Source organism: Eucalyptus grandis, chromosome 3 (assembly GCF_016545825.1).
Source record: "Eucalyptus grandis isolate ANBG69807.140 chromosome 3, ASM1654582v1, whole genome shotgun sequence".
Lineage (NCBI taxonomy): Eukaryota > Viridiplantae > Streptophyta > Magnoliopsida > Myrtales > Myrtaceae > Eucalyptus > Eucalyptus grandis.
In genome coordinates, this window is record NC_052614.1 from 57,989,822 (window position 1) to 58,014,444 (window position 24,623).

At 38.7% G+C, this 24,623-nt stretch overlaps 1 protein-coding gene across 1 annotated transcript; it reads left to right on the forward strand.

Annotated features, from left to right (window-relative positions):
* The first annotated feature begins 19,235 nt into the window (after nucleotides 1–19,235).
* Nucleotides 19,236–23,992, forward strand: LOC104437929 (cytokinin dehydrogenase 7). Its single transcript, XM_010050977.3, is given in 5 exon segments — nucleotides 19,236–19,798; nucleotides 19,801–20,102; nucleotides 20,218–20,493; nucleotides 21,809–22,071; nucleotides 23,524–23,992. Coding segments are annotated over 5 exon segments (1,602 nt in total). The 5' UTR covers nucleotides 19,236–19,395; the 3' UTR covers nucleotides 23,882–23,992.
* Nucleotides 23,993–24,623: the final 631 nt, after the last annotated feature.

The window sequence follows — 24,623 nt, forward strand, 5'->3', positions numbered from 1 at the left end:
CCCCTTCTATGCGTGTGGATAAATTGGAAAATAAATTTAATATATATGAAAAGAGATCAATATTTGAAAGAAAATGTAAGTTAATTTCGGAAAGGAATTTAAATGATTGAAAATAAGAGAATTTCACATTCACTCTTAGAAAGTTAAATATTTATAAGATTGAGTGGTAGTTATCTTGACCAGTTTAGATTTTAAACAATATTTGGTCAAATTGGTTATATCATATGACTACAATACATCTCAGAAAAGGACATGCACATTCCTTTTATCTATTAAGCCACTTTTGTCAGACAGAAATATGTAATTTATGGAAAAATAACCTTATCATTAACTAACATATTTACCGACCAAAAAGAAAAAACTCACGCAATTCACATGGGAAAGATTTTGTAATAGGATTAATTGAGTATAGTATTTAGATCCCTCAAAAGTACGAGACCTTCTTTATTTTGTACAATGATGTATAAAAAACATAGATGTTCGCAAAAGTATTTACACATTTTACACGTTGTAATATGTTAATAGTTCCCAAATATAGCGCCCTACTCCCTCCAACGAACAAAACTTACACAAACCCACAAAATCGAAAGAAGAAAAGTACTTGTTGGGCCAACGGCCATGATCAACGTGAAGGCCTCATCTTTGGCACTGCTCTTTAAATTGTTTAACGAAAGGGAGACAAAGCATTGACTAAATCATAAGACGAGCTATCCATTCCATCTATTCGACCTATATTTGGGCCACCCGATAACTCATATCATACATGGGCCATCCTTAGGCTTGACTAAGGGCCTATTTGCTAATACAATGAAGTTCTGAAAATTAACTATTTGACAACTAATCAGACGAAATTCATGTGATAGCCTTTAATATATTGGACATAAATTATTTTAATTAAGTGAAAAAATCCACTTGATCCAATATGAAAAAGAGGAGTTACTTAATTCAATTAGTATAAAACTGATAGATGGCGACTAGAATCTTGCTAAATATAATTGTTTCGATTTTGGGAAAGAGCTTAATAATATTCAGCTATCCATTATTAATTTTCATCCAACAACTTTTAATTCTATTGCCAGTAATTAACATTATCAACACTTAAAATTCACTATTTAAATTTTCTGCACTTAATTTATGATTCTACCAAACAGGCCCTAAATCTCCGGCATACAAGCAAAGCCTCAGTGCAATGGAAATGATGATAGTACAAAGACATGGGCACTAAAAGGACAAGAGAAGAGACAAAATTCACCAATCACGTTAGTCAATTCTCCATGAGCAGCGTGAGCAACGCCTTTGTTGTATGTATGTAGTGAAATCAATTATATAGCACTTTGAAAAACATCATTAAACAGTTGGCAATGATGGATGACATAGATTCCTCTTTTCTTCAAGAGAGATCATAGATAGAGAGATTGATTTGTACATTCGCCTTGTCATTACATGCCCATCTTGGTCCAGTAAGAAAGGAGTTCTCTTGCAATGCTTTCATGCTTATTCATGAGAGTGATTCTCTCCTTTTGTCCTATTGTATGGAGCCCAACAAGAAAACCCATTTCAAGTGGCAAAGTTCGCAGTGGTCAAAAAAAAAAAATTGGATTTTGGCACAGGTCATAGAAAGCAACCCTACTTTAATTAGGTCATGAAATAATGTTGATATCTTGGGGCCCAATTCATGTGATGATGGTGATACTTTATGAGCTTGAGACGAAGAAAAAAAGCTGGCTTGGATTGGAGTCTTTATTTTTTCTTAGCTTGACCGTGAATCATAAGTTAGAAATATGGCAATCTTAGTCATAAAAACCTCGAATCTTAGCATGACCGTAAATCATAAGTTAGAAATAGGGCAATGTTGCCAGTAAGTCACACAGGTTTATGACTATTGTTATATTATTTCAAATGTTGGTGTTGACTTGAACTTTCGCGAGAAAAATAATATGTATAGAATTGTAAAAATGATTATTCACATTAATCAAATCCTCCACTAGAATTTATTTAAGACTTTAGTTAAAGTGGATCCAAACTTCATCCTTTAGGTTTATCCTCCCCAACTAAAAGAAAACATGAGAAATAAAATCACAATAAATATTAAATTATAATACATCTATATCCAACATTTCGAGCATGAACTGGTTATTACATGAAAGCATGAAGAAAGAATGTAAATTCCTCTCTCTTGCGAGCTTTCATTCAATGTTAGAATTTTCACTTTTGTACCACTGACGTGGTGTGAAGGTGAGCAAGCTATTTGCGTAAGATCTTCTTGAAAAAAATATATGATCTCCTCTTTTCCATTTGCTCATCTTTGTTTCTAGAGAGATGGAGCTAATTCGTCAAAATCATCTTCTGACACCATCTATTTCACTTTCCTCTCAACAGACTTGTTTTGGTAAATCTTTTCTTTTTCTTTTTTAACAGATTTGGTAAATCTTTTGACGTCTATCATTTTGTTTAGGTAAGATTTGACGAATGTCTCATCAGCATAATAATCTATAACAGAAAGAATTGTTGGATATTTTATTCAATTTTTTAAAATAAATTCCGAATACCATATCTAGAAATTCTTTATTTTATTTTACTAGAATAATAGTATTTATATATTCCTAGTTTTTCTAATAAAAATTTCGTTCCCCATTAGTAGGTTGTTCATATATTGCATTTATTAATGCTTCAAGTAAATACCCAACTTTGTAAATTTCAATTCGGTTGTATCATGATGATTGGTTAAGTATTTTACTTACTACATATTATATGTTACGTAGACATTTATGTCACAATAGTGAAAGATTGGGGGCCTATACTTTAACATCTTGAGAAAAATTGGTCTTAAAATAGAAGGAGCTTGAGATATTGTTTAGAAGTTTCAAAAACTTTTAATAAAATATATCTTAAAGTGTGATCGAAACTATACTTTGAACTAACTGCTACTGTAAAATAACGGTTTGCAATAGCAATATCACTTCAACAGAAAGAAATTGAATATATAAACAAAATCATCATAATGCTAATAAATGATTCGAAAGTGTGATGATGAATTCTACTGGATAGACTAACGTTTATCAGTATTGTCTCAATTGTTTTTGCCTTGTTTTTTCTTCAATGAATCCAAACAGATGTCCACTTTTATATATATAACAAAAATAGTTAGCATAAAGTCTTAGTTAATACTAAATGTAGCTGGGATTTTTTTTTTTTGGGTCGAATATAGCTAGGTTGATTGGACAACAATCTAATATTTATTTAGGGATAATATCACAAACCGTCCCTAACTTTTGGTCCAATATACAATTTGGCCCTTAAACTTTTAATTTATTCATTGTAGTCTCTAAATTTTAACCTAATATATAATGCGGTCCCCGAACTTTTAGTTTATTTAATGAAATCTATGAAATTTTGATCATGTTTAATATAGTTCCTGAACTGTATTAAAATTTTTAATGTAGTCCTTCCATTAATTCAAGACTAGGGACTATATTGAATATTTTCGTGCAATTCAAGGACTATTGAACATTTATCAGTAGTTTATGGACTACATTGAATAAATTAAAAGTGCAGGGACCATATTAAATGTTGAGTTAAATTTTAGGAGCCACATTGAACAAATTAAAAGTTTGGGGACCAAATTGCACATTGGGGCAAAGTTCAAGGATTATTCATACCATTTTTCCATTCATTTATCTTATTAGTGAAACAACACCGACACATATTTTTCTTTCATTCAAAAACCACCTATTTGTGATCATATTATTATTTGTTACTTAACTCTAGTCATACATATTTTATACATCTTCACAAGGTAGAGTAAGGCATTATTTTGATACTTATGTTATACTCATAACATGTTGCTCCATGTTATGAGATGAGAAAAGAGAGAGTGAAATCAAAATGGGAAGACAATTAGGAAAAGAAGGCTCGCCAAGAGATTGATAAGTGTTACCTTACCTCCACAAGCCCCCTTTAAGAACCTATTTGATTTATAGTAAACCTAGGATACTATCCTCCAATTGAAAGGTTTTAGCAAAGCTCTACCATCCAAGCGTGATGAGCTACTATACTCCCTTACCCTGTGATAGTCAGTTCATAAGTATTGACGTGTAGTCCACCTTCCCAACCAAAAAGGCCCCTTAATTTCCACCCACAATTTTCTTCTCCAATGAGTGAGAATACAAAGATGACATTGTGGGGTCTCCCATCTCTAGGCGGATCTTTCGCATGTTTCTTCCTCTTGAGTCTTTTAAGAGCTTGTTCAAGTGCAACCATAAGCCCCCTTTAAGAACCTATTTGATGTATCGTAAAAATTTATTATGCTAAACTCTATAAGTTATACATGGTTGAATAGCATTCCCAAAGAGAATATGAAGTCTTGTTCAATTCCTACCCGCTTAATAAGGATATTCTCAAGAAATCTCTCATTATGGACGTAAAAGAGAGGAGAAAAAAGAAAAGTTCCATAACATTTAGGAACAATAGAAGACTCTTGCTCTATGACGACTTCTTTTTTAAGGTAAATTGCTCTATGACTTTAAACTTCTTTTGTATATACATTTATTCTATTTTTCTCGCCTAGATCGTGAGTATCACGTTGGAGATAGAGGCCAAATGGAGTTGACCTTGAGTCAAAATGTACTAATTACCCCCCAAGTTTTCTAGTCTTCCACATATAGATTGTCTGCCCTTATGCAAACCAGATCAATAAATTGGACTTAGTCCATTCCTCACTTCAAGCTGCTTTATAATAGTCTTCCACTTACAAAAATAAAAAATTGCCAGGTGGGTTATCTTTTAGCTACATGTATGAAATGATGAATATTTAAGTTTGTGCTAGTTCATTCATGGTAGGGAACATTTTCTCTTAATGCTGGATGTGTGTGGAGAAAAACAAAAGTCTTTCCAAGATTAAAATTGAACTAGTAATAAGTTGGTAAGGAAGATAAAATTATCTGGTAATATTAGATTTTAACTAGATGAATTTCCAAATAAAATTTTAAGATGGATCTGGGGGAAAGAGATTTGATGGTCGGCCGAGTTTGGTTGGGTTATGGGTTAGTATGACATAGTAATCTTTTGCTTAAGCATATTTCAATCAAAACTGGGCAGAAGCTTATTGTTAATCAAGTTCTAACTTGATAACGATTCAAGCAAAGCAATAAATCCGTTTGAAAATGACTATTTTTTTTTTTTTGGTCTGTTTTTGAAAATGACTAATGAATCAACATCAATCATTACATGATGGTCTTTTATATGTGAACTTTTGTAATGTAAATCATTTCTTAAATTGGACACCTTTAATCAACCATATCAAACCACTACAAAAAGTGCAAGGCGTCTCTCCGCTTTCATATGACCGAATTGCCCTTCTCAATAATGAAAAGTCATGTCCGAAATTTAAAGTTCGTATCCCAAATTTCGTTTCCAATGTCCGATTCCCCTTTAGAAAAGTATGTCTTGATCGCTGTATATGCTTTTCGCTAGGAATGCCTTTCGAGCCGACCAACGAGTTTACTGTCTCATCAAGCATTTGTCTCTATGCATGTAAAGTAGTTGGGTTTCGACCAAAAAAAAAGAAAAAAAAGTAGTTGGCTAAATTGTCCAATAGCCAACACATCATGCGCATGAAATCTCTCGCCATAAGTCTGACTCACCGCTAACGAAGCACTCGATTCACACATTTTGTTGTACTAGATATGTGCTATACCTAATTCTGATACAAATTGAACTTATTACTCTCTTTAATTTAGTTATGTATATTGATTTTCTCTCATTGCTCCCATCATGAGGAGAAGTAGCTGCAATTAGAACTGTGGGATGAGACTTTAATTTAAAATAACTGCGTCTTGGATGTCACGCTTGTTGGTATATTTGGTGAAATTTAATTTCCAATTTTGTAGATTAAAACAATTCTTTACTGATTTTTCTACAATGGTTAGCGTTCAATTTTTAATCGATATTGTTTTCTTTATGAAATTATAGTGCCAACTTCGGGGTTATAAAAAAAAAAATAGTTCTTAAGAAATCCTAAAATGATTTTTTTTAAAATTAAGAAGAAAAGCACATTTTTCAGTGAAAGCAAAACGCTAAAGTCAACCGTCAATGAGCTGCAAGATAGAACTATGACGAAAGATGTATTAGGGCTCCATCAAGCTCGATTTGATTTGATGGTTTCTTCGTATTCTAAGCAAGATCGAGATTTTCTTTTGTCATCAGTGACCAAAGCAATCACGAAAATGAAGCATGCGATCTTTTTCTCTATTGTACTTCTCATCTTACAGGGCAATGAATTAATATAATCCAGTATCCAATTGAACAACTTGCCACTGAATCTCTCTGTATGCCCAATTGCCAATGTAATCAGAACAAGTAGCATGAGATTCAGAGCAAGAAAACCCTAAAACATCAACCCTTTTCCTTAAAACAAATCGAACGATGACAACGCCGTTGACATCACAATATGTACCGAGGAAAATCTTTGTGAAAGCAACTTCCGTATTTGCTGCTGTTGAATTTCTTGGCAAATTCAAATAATGTAAACACCCAAAACCGGAATCTTCTTTTATCACCGTATTTTCGGAAAACCTGTTAAGCTTGTGCTCAAATTTCAATTTTAGGTGATTGGGTGTTCCAAAAGTTTGACTACTAGAAAATGACCAATCACATAAATCAAGCGTTTTTCATTTTGCATTGCTTCTTTTTCTCATCTCTCCGTAATGAAGGGATGCGGATTTCTACGTCAAACTTTTACCGTTAAATTCTATGAAATATCCATTTAGTGAGATATAATAATATGACATTAAATGAGTTGAGTCGCAAATTCTTGAAAAGTAAGTCCCACAATAATTTATAATTATTCGTGATTGATTCTCATAGTATATTAAAGACTGTCATGCAATTATTTCTCAAAAAAATTAAATCTCCAATGCTTTAAATGATGATTGCTTAAATCTCTTAAAAGCAAATCGAATTTTAATAATTTAATAATTTATCCATGAAGTGTGTGCTTATTTGCCGATATATAAATGAAGCCAATCACTCGAATAATAAATTACCCCAACCTCTACGACCCTCAGTTTAAAACTTTAAAACCTTAATTAAAATTCTCTAATTAAAGTGAGAAAAAGGTTTTTTTTATAATTAATTTTTGTAAAAGGCAGATGCAGAGAAGGTTCTCATCAAGAACAAGGAAAGGAGCAAGAAACGATGCAAACAAAAAGATTCTACAATCTTTGCAGGAATATTCAACTGCCAAGATTCGCTGCAACTGCAAGTGCCTAACTCGAGAAAACATCGAAACATCAGATTCGCATCTCGACTAAAAACCTTCGAGAGGCGACGATGTCTATCGTCCAACGCTACTTGTCATTAGAAAATTGCGCCCCAAATCTAATCTTGTCCATATTTTATATATTTCCTCTGACGGCGACTGATACAATATCTTCATTTGTTTCATTCGTTAAGAGAAGATTTGGTTTGCCTCGAATTGACCTTGCCCATGCAGAAATGAAGGAACTAATTGGAGGAGATACTGTTCAAGATCGACACGCCATATCGTCCTTGATTTCGCACGCCGAATCTACGCAAAAACCATGGACGATATCTTTGGATTGGGAAGAATCAGATCGTGTCCACATGAAATCTGCACAGCTCACTGAAAATTTGTTGCGATATGACCAGGACCAACCAAGAGATTTGATGGTACAGCAAGCAATGTTTAGGAATTCAACAGGCAAGCTAAGAAATTCCAAATTCTTGCTAAGCTTCGTTATCCGACTCGCGTGGTTTCACATGTCATAAAGCTAGTCTTAGTAAGTACCCTTTGATGAGAGTATTACGTGTCCTATTTCCATTTCTTATTCCCTGCGAGTCACTTAATAGTTATTATTAGAAAACTTATGTTGATACGTGGCCCCCCTACGAAACCCAATTGGACAGTGATGACTCATTATTGTCACATAAAGACGTGGACACATTAGCTGATGCGGCCGGATGTACTTTGAACTAAAATTCCGATGATGGAGTCAAGGATCTATGGGGTAGTGGATTACAACAAAGATGACATCCTCAACGCTAAAGATCAGCAGCATCTTGTATTTTTCCATTTGCATGTCTTATTCGGCTCGGACAACAAATTTTTTTATACCCGAAACAATTGACTAACTCCAGTTTCACCATGCCCAATACCCCCGAAGTCTCTTTCATTATACTTTTATTTTCCATCCAAGGGGAAACCCCACTTTTGTAGCTTTCTTTACACCCAGATGACGATGGATAGTATGTGACATTGGGTAAACTTAGAATTGAATAATTGAGTGCCGCCCTTGAAGAGTCTCGATCAGAAGAAGAAGGTTGATCAAAACATTGAGAACCCTAAAGGCCCCCCCAAATCCATACCAAATCTAGGGTAAGACTTGGGAAAAACAATTTAATGATGCGAAGAAGATTACGAAGTTTAGGTATCTGGGGACCATTTGAAGACGACATCGAGCATTAAGGTCGCATTTGAACTTGCACGCTGCCGAGGGAACCATAGTTTCTTTCTTCTGGACCACGTACTGAAGGGAACTTTATATTTAACAAGGACCTTCACACCATCGTCTATGGTTGCAGGCACGACTCAAATTACTCCGAGACTGAAAAGTCGACAAGAACTTAAAACCGGCCGGCACAAGAAACAGCTTTTAGCGCACACCGTTTGCTGCTCGGATCTTATGTAATTCACTATTGAAGGATCCCAAATCCTGTTTTTATTGTCTTAGTGCAAAAGATATATTCCGTGCACTTGGTTTTAGACATTCTAATGCATGTTTTTAAATCTTTTTTTTTAAAGACGAGGAAGATAATCCTAGTAGATATAGCTTTAACTCAATGAAATGCCCCCACTAAAATCATGATGTCGGTAAAACGCGAACTAGAATTCGGTTAAGTGACTCAAATGCGATATTATATGCACTGAATTGTGTGGACAACAAACCTATATCGGTGCCTATAGACTTCTCATGTCTCATTTTTTTTTTAATGTATGCTCTTCTTTATACAGTTTCATCCCATTTGTTCTTCTAATGAAATTTAATGCGACTGGTGCAAATCACAGAGATGGTTACATGAATACATATGCGTACACGCGAGCTTATCTGATTTATTATGTATATAGATACTCCTACAAACAAGATATTACATTTATTATGAAGTGGTCCTGCCTTAACAGTTGGACCTCTCACCAATAAAAATATTTATAATTATTGAGGGAGATAATAAAAAAGAAATTGTTATGCAATCCAACCCAACCTAATTTACCAAACTATATTATGCCATTGTATTAGGAAGCCTCGGGGACACCATGGTCCCACGCACGCCCAAGAGAAGGCACTAGAAAAAAGAAAACCTAATACAACAGAATATATAATGTAAAATAGAATTGAATGTTCTTCTTGAACGATAAGATTTTGAGTTTGCAGTGTCTTGCATGAATTTGCATGGAATACAAAACATGCTATCGTTCATTTTATCATCTCAATGGTTTTTTTTTTTTTTTTTTGAACGATTATCGAGGGGAAAAAAAAAAATGATGTGGAACTCCACCGGAGTTGAATAAACCTTGCGCTCATAAAATATCCCACTAACCTAATGAAACGGGTAATTAGAGATAGCTGAAAACTTGGCGAATGTTAGAAACACAATGTCGTTGTGCTTGTTGGTACAAAGACTCATATTTGTATCGTTCTCTTAGACATGTCAAAACGGGTTACAAACCCATTTCTTAACCCATATATGATGGCATAAGATGTTATATGTGTTAGATATATTCAATAAATGAGTTATAAATGAGTTTAGAATGGTAAAGCCCAATTTAATATGAATGTTAAATAGGTCACAAATAGGTTTACAATTTACTTAAATCCAATCCACCTCTATGACTCTCTTTTTATTCTCTATTGCCCTCACTCAATTACACACTCACTCACTTCATACTCTCACCTCATTTTGGGCATGAATTTTACTAAATTTGGTTAAATTAGCAATATGGGTCAGATTGGATATGAGTTAAGTTAGGTATGGGTTGCTAGTTTGCATTGTATAAAAACGGGTCAAGATGAGTTAAATTGATCTATTTAAGTTAGACCATTTTTAACCCGACCCACCCATTTGACTAGTTTAATCACTATACTAATCTCGTGGGATTACTATCTATCCTTTTATGAAAAGAGATGACCATGACCATCATTTGGTACGTCTATTCATTTTGCCTTTGCATTACCTTTGCCGGTAAGTTTTTGTACTATCGGTCTTCATTACTGCTTGGTATCACAAGCATTACTCTAGTTATGTAATGAGCTAAAAACGAAGTAGAATGGAAACATCAAGCTTGCCACGTTAAATCGGCATGAACCCGCCTGCATTTAGCATATACTGCTCAAGAAAGCTTCACATAGATCTCTCCACTTTTAGGTAAATAGATCCCGGTATCATCAAACACGGACCTCGTCGATATGTTAACGCTTGAGTCAACACTAAACTGAACGGCCTAAACATAAGATTGTTTAAACTTGCTCCTACGTCTATTTCATGCAACTATCATGTACGTGACAACTTCGATTGTGCATAAAGATAGAAGTTGAGAATACTATCCAACAACTCCATCTGACGAGAGAGTCACTCTTTTGGGTGATTAAATCACTAAGCGTTGCAAAATAAAGGAGGTAGGCTTTAGCTTTAGACGTAAAGAAAGTAAATAGCCATGAATGAAAATAGAACCTCCATGATCCTTTAAGCAACATGCTTTTTCCTAGTACGGCAGATAAGTTCAATATCTTTCAATGGTCACCTAAAAGATACCATATCTTCGCAATTTATGCATATTTAATATATATCTACTTTGTTAGGTGCAATCCGTGCTTCGGATTCTTATATCATATCTCCTTTGCCTTTATTCATCAAATGGCATTGGTGTGTAGTATCCAACTATGCAAGTTGCATATCACCCAAAAAAAAAAAGAAGGAAAAATTTCATTTTTTTGGGGAATCAATTTCCGGTGGGTGAATATGATTGAATATGCTACCAAATAGCAGTTTGGATTCAGAAATTTACGTGTCATGCCTATTTACAAGACAAGGGAGTCAAAATCCAAACCTGAATTATGCTGACTCCACATTAGGTGTGATGGATTCCCTCAGTTTGTCTATGATATCATACGTAACCTTCAATGGATATGCTTAATTTCACTGCTTTCTTTTGCTTTAGGTTTCTGATTTGCGAATATGCCAAATATTGGTACTTCATGAGCTGACCTATCTAAAACAGACTTTTGGGAGACTCTTACGGCCTCCTCGCGTCAAGAGAATCCAAATTTTGATAAACTAAGACATTTTCACTACTATAGTCCTTGATTAGAAAAAAGACACCGTAAGGCTCCATCTCTATTTATTTTGCGAAAAATATTCATTGCATTTTCCTGGGAAGTAGGGGCTCCCCATCACCCGGTATCTTAACTGAGCCAAATCGATGACTCAAGCTCCTTTTAAAGTGCAGAAGCTTGTTTGGCATCTCAATTTATTAATGGTTTCACCAAAAAGGGGCGACGCGACACCTTTTAAAGTGTACATCGATCGGTAAATTGATAAAAATTGTGAAATGACCCTTATTAATTCTTGAACAGAATGTATAAATGATGGCAAACTTAAATGTATTAAAGCCGGAGATAACAGTGTCTAGCTATATAGTTTTAGAAATGTAAAGATTAACAATATGATAAAATCGAATACTTGGTGTTCTTTGATTGATTGGTGGTCCCTTCTCAAAACTGTTAGAAGCTTGTTTGTAAAACAAATAAAAGTGTCTTGTCCCACTTAGAAAAGATGGAAGTGTGTGGGCCAACATATAAATATGAAAGCCTTCTAACTTTACCCTTTGAGACAACTGGCTAAGTGGACTTGATCCTACCATACCCGCATGTGGATGCCTGAATAATTAGGTGCACTAAGCTCGTTTGTGAGTTCATGGATCATAATTGGCACAATCAACATTTATTATTTTTCATGTATGGGTGGTTATTTTCCTAATGGTTATTAGCCATTTTCTCAATTGAAGATAATGGGCTAAAAAGGCTTGATCCTATAATACCCACACGCAAGTGCACAAATAATTAGGTGCACTTAGCTCGCTTGTGAGCTCAATAATTGGCACATTCAACATTTATTTTTTATTTTTTATATATATGGGCAGTTATTAACTTTTGAAAAGTTTTATTTGTTCAAACATTGATTTTCACAAGTTATAAAATTCAGAATAAAAAAAATTATTGATTATTTTCATTTTTAATCCGCATTTTCAATATGTCTTTTGAGGAAGTACTGTTCACAATGCAACATTTCCCGAAGAGTTGCATCTATTCTTAAAGACTTACATAAATTTGTCATTTTCCATCTCATATATTTTCATTTAGTCGTTTTTTCTTTCTAAAAAGTACTATCATTGTTTTCAATTGTTTTTTTTTTTTTTTTAAGTTTTCGAAGAAACACTAGAATTGTTATCTGGTATTTTCGTTGACACTTTGTTATATTCATGAGGAATTTTGATAGTAAGTATTAGCAACATTGTAAAGACCATATCTTTTCACACCTCAAAGTCTGATTTCATTATGCCCCATTAAATTTTTACCAACACAAACAACAATTCAAATACTTATATCCATGATCAACAAGTTAACAACGGTTACAAAAAATCAAAAGCACTATATATGGCTCATATAATTTTAGCCAATTCTATTTTGAAATAGTTACCCAACAATAACCATCCTTACTACTGGCCAAGGCCTTCTCCATTACTTTTTTTTTTTTTTTTTTTTTTTGTCGGTCCCTCTTATTCCTACTCTGACTCGCTCGCGACTTGTGCCTTGCCTCTTGCAGTTAGGCATGGGAGTCGCAACCCACTCGCGAAACTTACGCGTCCCTACCCCCCATCCCCCGAGGAGGTGGGGATTTGAACCCCCACCTCCCCCTTCCATGTTGGAAGGGTGGCCACTAGTGCAAACTTTTCAGCTTCGTTACTTGATGGCTACGTCAAATTTTCTCTTTCATATATATTTCTCTGATAGTTGCATCCGAGATTATCGGCTCTAAGTCTTCTTCTCTTCTTCATAATTGCCACTAGTGCAAACTTTTCAGCTTCGTTACTTGATGGCTACATCAAATTTTCTCTTTCATATATATTTCTCTGATAGTTGCATCCGAGATTATCGGCTCTAACACTTGTACTGTTACTTTATTCTTACGCTATAGACTATTACATCAATCATGCCCTTTTGTCACTTGAGTCAACCTCCATTTGTCGACATTCCACTTCTAGAGCTGGCTATCTTCACTTATGCCGTCCGTCGACTAAAACCAGTTTTCCTATCGATTAATTGAATTTGCCGACTCAGAGTTTTCAACACTCGGCCAATTTTTTCTCTGCTGCACCTTGCCGGATCTCTTCCATTCTCAATAGCCGAGCAAAGACTTGGACATCTTTTGGTGTCAACACCAATCATGATGATCCAAAGTAATTTCTAACACAATAGATTCCCGAATTCCGATATCAGTAGGGAAAAAGAAATAGTACATTAAATGAAAGCACCAATCAAGGGTCTATCGATCATACAAACCGTTGGCCGATCTCGAGAACTAAATAAAGTCTCGATATACTAAATTTGTACATTAAATGGACTTTTTTTTTGGTCGGTATATTAAATGGACTTCACCAGCCAGCTAATATGAAAATAGGCGGCATATTTTATGACTGAATGAATGATGCGTAAGAACTCTTCAATATCACATCTTTGACAAAATAAATAATACTTAATTTCATTGGAATTCCAAATATGAACCTCGACGTATATTCAATCGATATAATTTCCTAAGGTTTATTAGAGTTGGGGTGACCCACATTCATTCGTATCTTATGAACCTTAGGCGGTGATTTATGTGCCTTAACTTACATATTTCCATGTGATCAAATTCAATTAAAGATAGCATAGAGAAATAAGCAGTGGGAAGAGAGCCTATTATCTATATCTGCCAGCTCACACCTTTATTTATCTATAATGCATTATTGGGATTAACTGGAATATAAGATTATGTTATTTATTATACTCCTATGTTCTTGGCATTAATTATGTCCTATTTTATGAATTTTCTGGTCTAGGTCGCGTACACTGCACTATGCCAGAAGCTGTCAATTCATCAGTTCCGTTGACTTCGCTACAATGAAATACTGTTTGACTTTTGAGAGGCTCAACGAAAATTATAAAGTAATCTGAAGCACGATTATCAGAGAAGGATCCATGTTTTGAGGAAAGGAAAACAATATTAAAATATAGTGAGAGATAATTAAATTTTTTAAAACTTAAGGTGATGCGACTAAGACATCTCTAACAACTTGTACATGCTAATGTCACAGATTGGTGGACAGTATGGATCACCTCAGCACAAGAATGTCCGATTTTTTCATGTTTGATTTCCTGTTGATCGTACTGTTAATTGTCCGGTTGAGTAATTAGCATATAATGTGTGTTTAGAATGGCTTCTTTTAGTTCTTTTCTTATGGTTTTACTCTTGCTATTTTGTTTAATTATTCTTGAAGATGAATTATAATCATATACTTTTAGCAAGGGATGAAATCATGAAAAGACTTCGATTCATTAAGGGCCTGCATGTTTTTATTCTTTATTTTTGTTTCTGAACACTTTTTTTGTTTTTTTTTCCAGAACAAAAAATGAACAAAACGCGTTTGTTTGCGTTTTTGTTCCAAAATTATTTTTTTATTCCTTAAACACATCTAAAACAGAAACAAGAAACAAAAATAAAATTGTTTCTTGTTCTAGAAACACTTTTGAAGAAACAAAAATATATATATATATTTCTTCTCTCTCTTCTCTTTTCTTCTTCTTTTCTTCTTCTTTTTCTTTGGCCGCCGCCGGCCTCGGCCATGGCCGGCGACCGGCCGTCGAGGGTCGGTGACGCCGTCGAGGGTCGGCGACCTTGCCGGAGCGTCGCTGCCCCCCGAGGCCGAGCCTCGCCCGCGCCAACGAGGCCGAGCCTCGCCCAACCACGGTGAGGCTCGGCCTCGCCGAGGGGTCGACAAGCCTCGCCGTGGGCGGGCGAGGCCGCCGGCCGAAATAAGAAAAATAAAAAATAAAGGAAAAAATGAAAAATAAAATAAAAATATTAAAAATTAAAAGAAACAAAAAAATAACATAAATTTACCAAATGCGTTTCTATTCATTTTTTATTCCCGAACAAGTTTACAAAACGCATCTTTTCGGTAAAAAATTGTTCCCGAATGAAACACTTTTTTCTATTTATGTTCCCTTGAACAATTTTTTAATAGAAACGTTACAAACGCGCCCTAAATCTCTCATATTTCCAAATGTGCATAGGGGGTTCATGTATGCAAAAATTGAACATTTGAAATATGAAGTACAAACAACTTTATTATGAAAAACTTGAATCATTAGATTATAAATAAAAAGTACATCAAAGTTTGCAATTTTTTTTTTATGAAGGTTATTGAAGGATATTGGGAAAGATTAAAATTGAAATTTACAGGAGATAAGATACAGTAATTAACTTATGCATACTTCCAAATAAGTTATTAAGGAAATTTAAAGAAGAAGAAAAAATGATTGAGATCTCTTCCAAATAGGGTGTCCTTTTTGCTAAATTAAAGTACAAATTACATGCTCTTATTCTAGTAACACTAGCAATTGTAGACATGCAGTGCATGTGCACAAGAAACATACATTTGAAAGATTGAGCAAATGGCACTTTGACATGTGAACTATTCAATAAAGAAAAGAAATAACTGATGAACGTGATACAAAGAAAATGGTATAAATATATGTGAAGAGAGAATAATATTTCCAGTTATGGGATTTACTAAAAGGCTTGTATGATAGAAAATATCCAAGTTTTTACATTGAAACATGTGAGGGATATATAAAGTGATGAACTTATACATTTCCCCATATTTGTAAATAAATAATTAAAGATATTTCGGAAAAAAATAATAATTGAGATCCCATGAGAGTATAAGGTCCCCTAACCTTTATAGAGTATTATTAAGTCTAAGAAAAATGAGTTTTTTTATCTTCTACAAATCAGAGAGGCTTGTCATTTACCCCTAAGACATTTAATTTTGATTACTTCTTAAGGGGTAAAGTCAAAAACTTAAGAAATATGGCTCTAGTGTAATAGCTATTGCAATGTAATGTAAAAGAGTTATGATAACTATTATGTTGTTTGGTTTAAATAATGTGAATACCTATTACACGTTTGGTTTTATGAATGTCATATGTAAGAAGAGGGGAGCATCATCGGAACTTCCAACAGATCCTAAAATCAAATTAGAGGAAATATAGCAATATTACTTTAATATTCACTCATAATTACTTTATTCGTGAGCTTAATACTCCAACATTTGATTTATTACAGATTTTACTTCTTTTAGTCATTTATAAAAGATTATAAGTGAAAGTCAAGCACATAACATGTGATCATATGAAAATAGGTATCGCAATATAGGAATTATCATTTCCGTATCCATTTATGAGTGTGATATTATATAATTACAATCAATGTTGTAATTACATAGATAATATAAATAGATTTATATTACTAATTCTGCGTACAAACATTGTACTAGGTGATGAAAACTGTAATAGACTTGTAATGCAACAATCACTGCCGCAACCGAACAAGTGGTGGTTTTAAAATAAAAAAAATCACACCACACGACCCGTGGTCTTTCCTCAATACCAATCATGAACCATTTCACTTAATTTTCGAACCGCATTCCCCTCTGCCAAAAGCCATTTGTAACCCTTAGAAGGGCGCTCGTTGACCTTCTAGGGCTTGGATACAGTGACAAGGTCGACGACTCCAAGGTTGTTTTGGAAAAAATTAAGTGCTAAAACCGGATCGATTAGCTTTGACTGAACAAACTTTGTTTTAAGGGATTAAAAACAGAGTTGAGCACAACTCTGTCTATTTTATTTTTGTCAAAAGAAGAGGCGTGGGAAGACGGCGAAGGGAGGGAATGAACAGACGAGACGTGTCTCGAGACTATTGAATAATTGAAGTCAGCTCCAAGCTTAGAGCTGACATTTTATCAGTAACTTCGGAATTCCCAACACGTTAGGCATCGACTGGGTCTTATTCAAAGATGGACTTGCTAAGCATTATCATCAATTTTCAAAACACTGATTGCGGAGTGTGCAACCAGATCGATTCTGCCTGAGAATTGGACTAGATCCGATTCTCAATTTCAAGTAACGACCCACGGAGAAACCAAATCCATTTCAGAATGATATTATAAAGCTAAGAAAAGTATTAAAAGAAACCTACTTTCTCTATTTCTTAGGCTAAGGTGTTATATAAATTTATTGCAAATATCATTTTGTTGTTTTTTTGTTTTCATGTTGGAAGAAGTTGGAGTAATGTTTTTATGAATGAATGAGAAATGGATTTTTAAAATTTATGTTTTATGTTATGTATTTAAACTTTTTATTATTTATAAGTATATGTGTTTATCTTATAAATTGTCGCTTTTGGCATATATGGATTTACGTTATTCATCTTTTACTTTGAACTTGCTCATATTATATCATTGCAAAAAAACAAAAACAAAAGAAAAAAAATGAAACCGGAAAAATAAACAAAATAAAAATGGGTTTTTGGGTAGACCCTGGAATCGAACTGAAAAAATAAGGCAGATTCTAGAATCGATTCCAGACCAAACATGATAGGTTTCAAGTTCTAAAAATTAGAAACTAGTCCTAATAGGATAAGTTCCATATTCCAAATTCATAATATACCAACTCTGAAGTCGATTAACTCTCGACGATCGCACAATAAACTAAAAACAGCTTCCTTTCTCAGTCCATCAACAATCATCTCGAAAGTCCCCGTAACAAAATCCATGATGCATTTTGGTCAAGACAAAACATCATACTTACAAATCAAATCAAATCAAATCAAATCAAAGTGTAGTCTGTCGGAATACAAAGGTAACGCATTTAACCTAAGAAAAAACGTTAATCATTATTAGCAGTTCAGCCTTTTAGTGAAATGAAGCAGGCCTTCCACGTTTAAAGCACCGTTTCAATTTATGCCTCTTCTTTTGGCAAGTGAACCTTCCACGAAACCAAAGGGGATGCTATTTAAAAGATCATTACATGCTTCTATTTACTACTGCAATGTCCTCGTACGTCAACAACCCTCCTACCAAAACTTGCCAGATGAACTTGCATCACATACCAAGTACCTTTCAGATCTCTTTCCACAGTCGGCTTAGAGATTGCTGAGGAATAGAAGATGGAATAAGAACGTGCAGAAGATTGTCGGCACCACGATCTCACAAATTCCTGGGAAATTTTTGTAGCTCCATGAAGAATTAAGAGCATTTAACTCATGCTTTTCTTATTTAAATTAACTCATAGGCAAAGTGCAAATACGATGAGATATAAATATTTTTCATAAGATATCACCTGAATAAATTAAAAGCATTCAAGTGATCAAGCGCCGAATAGAAAACATATTGATATTGTGCTAAGGAGATGTAGGTTGCACACCAAGGAGGAGGAGGAGACATACGTACAATGAAATATAATAGTAAATACTGTCTATACTTTCATTTAAGCGAATAATCCGTCGAATCATATGGGTTTTAGTGAGATTCACTTCATCCAACTAATAACATGATTCGGTTGTAATTAATACATTATCAAAATATCGCCTATCACATTCTGAAAAATGGAGTGAGCCAAATAAGAAAAAAGGGAAAAATAATAATAAGCTTTTTTAAGCGTGGGGATTTACCTAACTATAATGGACCATTGAAAAAAAGGGGAAAAAATGCGAGTGCTTAACCATGATCAGATGCGCGAAGAAAAACACAGGCAAATGAGGCATCATGATGGGGGGCATTACAATCTTTTTCGAATCACTTTGCAAAGGAAAGAAAAAAGGGCGTAAAGAAAGGTAACCGAGCTCATAAAATAATACACGGTTATGTCAAATATAAAACTGGCACAAACAACGGAAGTGGCAGACAGATGATGTGGATAGGATCATAACGTTTTTAAAACAGGACATCGACACCGTGGCCCGTCGCTGACGTCATAATTCGATGTTGATTAACCTTATTCAGGCCAGCCCGAGATCCCATTGCGCCAAAAACGACCCATGCCCAGCCGCTATTTAAGCCCCTCTCCAAAAGCGAGACCAGCAGAGAGAGGGAGAGACGGAGAGGGAGAGAGAGAACGAAAGGGTTCGAAAGCTTCTATTCTTTTCCAATTTTTTTCCCACGATTCGGAGGAGCGGGAAGTGGGAAACGGAGGCGGAATCGATCGACCCGCGACGGCCCCGATGATGATAGCCTACGCGGAGCGCTTCGTCCACGAGAGCGACGCCGAGGCGAGGCAGGACGACGGCGTCTCCGGCCTCGACCTCCAGCTCCAGGGCATCCTGGACTGGTCCCCCGCCGCCGCCGCCGCCGCCGCCAGGGACTTCGGCGGCCTCCGCTCCGCCAAGCCCCGCGCCGTCGTCCGGCCCTCGGGCGCCGACGACGTGGCCCGCTCCGTCAGGGCCGCCCTCCGGTCGCCCAGCCTGACCGTCGCCGCCCGGGGCAACGGCCACTCCATCAACGGGCAGGCCATGTCGGACGGCGGCCTCGTCGTGGACATGCGGGCCGCGGGCGCCGGCCACTTCCAGGTCGTCGTCGGCGCCGGCGCCGGCGCCGGCGGCGCCCACTACGCGGTCGTCGCCGGGGGGCATTATGGGACGACGTCCTCGAGCGGTGCCTGAGCTACGGGCTGGCGCCGCGGTCGTACACCGACTACCTTGGGCTGACGGTGGGGGGGACGCTGTCGAACGCCGGCGTCAGCGGCCAGGCCTTCCGCCACGGGCCGCAGACGTCGAACGTGACGGAGCTGGAGGTCGTCACCGGCCAGGGCGAGACGCTGACCTGCAGCCGGAGCGACAACTCCGAGCTCTTCTTCGCCGTCCTCGGCGGCCTCGGCCAATTCGGCATAATCACCAAGGCGAAGATTTTGCTTCAACCCGCACCCGACATGGTACGAACTCCTCACTCTCCAATTTTCATTTTCGCCGGAATTATTTCCCTTTTTTTTATGTCAATTTAGGCGAATTTTTCCCAAAAAATATTTATATGGTGGGCGATTTCTGCAGGTGCGGTGGATAAGAGTGGTGTATGCGGACTTCGGCGAGTTCACCCGGGACGCAGAGTCGCTGGTGACTCGGCCGGACGGCGACACCTTTGACTACATCGAGGGGTTCGCGTTCGTGAACAGCGACGACCCGGTCAACGGCTGGCCCACGGTGCCGCTTGAGCCGGGCCAGCGGTTCGACCCGTCCCGGCTGTCCCCCGACGCCGGCTCGGTCCTCTACTGCCTGGAACTGGGCCTCCACCACCAGAGGAGCAACCCTCCCTCAGACGTCGATTCGGTAACAACACCCTCTTAATCAATATCGCGTCGATCAATCATGCATTTTATCTTTTTCACGCCTCATTAGAAACAGCCTTAGTCTTACCTGGTCCACACATGGATTGGCTATGGCGTGACAAATTAGAGACAGAAAAAGTATTTTGACTCGACTTTCACGACGGTTTTTTTTTTTCCAAGCACGTGATGTAATGTTTATATTATCTGACACATCGATATGACATCACTCTCATTTCGAATGAAATTAGAACTCGGGTCACACTTTTTTGTTTTTCAAATGATGTCTTGGGTCATATTTTAGTTTTCATTATATTTACGGGAATTACAGAAATCTTTTTTTTTTTTTTTTTTTTTTTTTTTGGGCGACGATGCCGTATTAAGAACCCGTATAGAGAGATTCGGAGCTGAGTTTTCTTTTCTTTTTAGTTTCGGGATTTGACCTCGGTTCCTTTCTCTGCTGAGCCGGGGGGGCCCACGTAGGGGGACCCCGCACGTGGGAAGTGTCCGAGCTGGACAGGCGGGTGGGGGACGGGGAAGTGGCGACTGTCCTGGCTGGACTCACACGTGTACGAAGCTCGGCGACTGCGAACGACGAGGGGACGATGGCCCCCTCTGCTACTGCCCAATTCTCTACGACCTTTTCTCTCCCCACCATCATAACCCATTTGAAATTAAAATAAATAAATAAATTTAATTTTTTTTTTTTTTTTTGGGTGAAAATAAAATTAGTGCAACCACCCATCGAGTGCTCCGGAGACCAAAAATAAAAATATTACATTTTAAAAAAATTAATTTTTTTTTTTTTTTTGGGAATTTTTTAAATGATTTTGTCTTTGCGGGAGTTACTTCGCCACTGAAGCTGACGGCACGGCGCGGATGCCATCTCCCATTGGATTTTCTGACACCCCCCGCGCGTCGCCGTAACTGCCCCCGCGCTAGCGCCCAAATTGCAGGAATGCCCCCGCGCAGCCGCGGTATCACCTTCGGGGTTGGGGCGTCCGACCGGGGCTATTTTGGGGAAGCCGCCCCCTGCCCCCTCTGGTCATACGAGTCGTCGCTGTCGCTGCGCCTGATCGCGGAGATTTTGCCTGACGTCGCTGGTCCCTCCGGCGCACGCGCACGCGCACGCACCCGCACCGCAACCCGCCAAAGGCCCCTCCCGCATCACTTCTGGAATCTGTAGATCATCATCATCATCATCAATTCGCCATGTCTCTTTTGCTGCTGGCTGCTTGCTCGCTACTTGCTTGCTTGCTGCCCCCCCGGCGTGATGGGTTTTCTTGACCGTTGCGTGCGTGTGTAATTTTGTCGAACAGGTGGTGGGCAAATTGCTGGGGCGGCTGGGATTCGTGGAGGGGCTGGAGTTCCGGCGGGACGTGGGGTACGCGGATTTCCTGCTGCGGGTCCAGAACGCGGAGCGGGACGCCAAGGCCACCGGCCTCTGGGACGCGCCCCACCCTTGGCTGAACCTGTTCGTGTCTCGGAACGACATCGCCGAATTCGACCGGGTGGTGTTCAAGGGCATCCTGAAGGACGGCGTCGGCGGCCCCATGCTGGTCTACCCCATGGTCCGGAGCAGGTTGGTAATTCTCACTCGCTGGCGTGTTTTCATCCATCATCACATCCCGATATGATATAATCCAATACCTGCGACAAATCACGAGTTCTCATCACGGACCCGCCACATATCGGCGGGGCCCGCGATGACCGGGCTCCCGGCTCTGTTCCTCCCCCTTGGGCCGCCACGTGTCGCGAGCTCGCCGGGCGACTTGGTCCGGGCGGGTGGCTGTCGTGGCGGCGCGGCGGGGGCGGGCAGCCCCGGCGGGTGGGGTGGGGGGGGTGGGTGGGGCCCGCGGATATGTGGATTTGTCCCTAGTTTTTCAGAAAGGATATGTGCTGACACTGTGTTTTCACTGAACATCATTAAATCTGGTGGTTAAGATTTCGAAGGGCGGGGTGGGTCAAACGTTTCTTTCTCGTCTTCTTCTTCTTCTTCGAGGAGAGAGAGAGAGACGGGTCAGCCCCAATCCGGTGCGGGACCCACACGCGGCCCACGAGCGCCCTTTTGATTGGCGCACCCGCTGACGGGTCGTACCGTCTGTGCTCCTGTGCGTCCCACTGTAGCCAATCACGCCCCCTGCACACACACCCCCTCTTCCCCTCCGCCAATCGTGCAGTGGAGGCGGGACGGGAGGATGCGACGCCGAGGCTCGAAATCGACTTCGGTCGCGCCTTTTGGCGCTAGGAAAATGCGCGAGTCTAGCCTGACGGAAGTTCTTAGCTCTCTAGCTTGACGCGAATGGAACCTCTTTTCATGTTGCGCGATGCTCCTTCTTCTAGAATTTTTTATGTTTTATTTTTAGAGAGAATCCCGAAAACGAGGACCGACTCAATCTTGTGCTGGGCCGAGAACGTCATCGGTTAGGTGGTTTGGTACTAGGCGCGAGGGGAGATGGCGTACGAGCTGAGCTGAAGAGTACATTAAAAGAGAGAGAGAAAAAAAAAAAAAAAAACTGGTACTTTGCGATGATAAAGCAGAGGGAGGAAAAAAAAGAGAAGATAGGGGGACCACGCGAAATTACGATTCTGTACAGAAATTTTCCATGCTTCTTTTGGTTGCATGACCTTTTTCTGGCACAGGCTTTTTCGGCCCTTTTGCATGAATTAGGGGGTGGGGAAGGTCGCTGTTATGGTGAATCATAACTTTTCTTTTCTTTTCTTTTTCTCTCTTTTCAACTTTTATTTTTATTTTTTGAGCTTTAATAATTTATGACCTAGAAGTTGATGTAAAGCGAGAGCCGTGAAAAAAAAAAAAAAAAAAGGGGGTAACGAGCGGTACTTTGAGGGGCGTTTCGGTCATCGCGCCGCCCCCCTCCTTTTGTAGAAAATGAGATGTCGAGAGATGTTTACTTTCGCTTGCCATTTGGGAAACGACAAGCGTACTTTCATTCGCCAGCACAATTATTTTTATGACACCGTCGCTAGTTCAAATGAATTATTGACGAGGCTTTTGTTGGAATTGGCCTCGCAGGTGGGACAAGCGGACGTCCGTGGTGCTGCCAGAATCCGGCGAGATCTTCTATCTCATTGCCCTGCTCCGGTACACCCTCCCGTACCCGGAGGGCCCGTCGGCCAAACAGCTGGTCTCGCAGAACCTCGAGATCCTGAAGACCTGCAAAGAGAACCGGATCGACTACAAGCTGTACCTCCCCTACTACCAGTCGCAGGAGGAGTGGAAGTGGCACTTCGGGAAGCAATGGGGGAGGTTCGTGGAGAGGAAGGCGAGGTTCGACCCAATGGCAGTCCTCGCACCAGGGCAGAAGATCTTCTCGAGATCGTCGGTGCCCGGGAAGATCGCAAGCGACGGTGGCCCGGCGGGTCTGCATTAGGGTTTTTATCTTTTGTCCTTTCCATTGCAAGATTGGTTCTGAACAATGTTGGGGAGCGATGTAAATGGAATATTTTTCGTGATCAAAATCGAAAATTGCTTCTTGGGTCTTCCCCACCTTGCCACCCTTTCTCCGTAGAAAAGACAGACATGGGTTCTTGCGGATATCAAGCTGTAAAGCAAACCGAGGTCACATCACATACGCCCACCCCCACCCCCAATCAATCTCGGACAGTTCTAATGTCCCGATGTCTCGTCCGAGGGAAAATCATTAACCTAAGTCTTTAACTTCATGATTAGTTCGAAAAGATCGGTTGACTACGACAAACACCAACTGTCCATTTTAACATTGTTTTCTCCTTTTTCTCTCCAATGGTCAATGATTTCGCAACGTAACAGAGGATAAGAAAGGAATCCACGCCCATGTTAGGCATCAAGATTCTCGCACTTTCATCTTTTTCTTCGCTCTTTTCCATGCGAAAACGAAATCAGACAGCCAAAAAGCTGCCCGCTTTCTCTCTTTTTTCTCGACTATTAACGATCAGATCTCGTCCGGGGGTTCTTGTTGGGTCCATGCAAAATCAAATCTTACTCGGGTTCCTACAATTTGCAGGCACTTCTCCTTTTCTCCCCACCTCTCTCTCTTCTTCCCTTCTTCTTGCCCTAAAAAGGAGAGTCGAAAATGGTCGAGAAACAAGGGTAAAAAAAATGGTGGGTCCCGCGTTTTTATTAGCTTTCTTTAA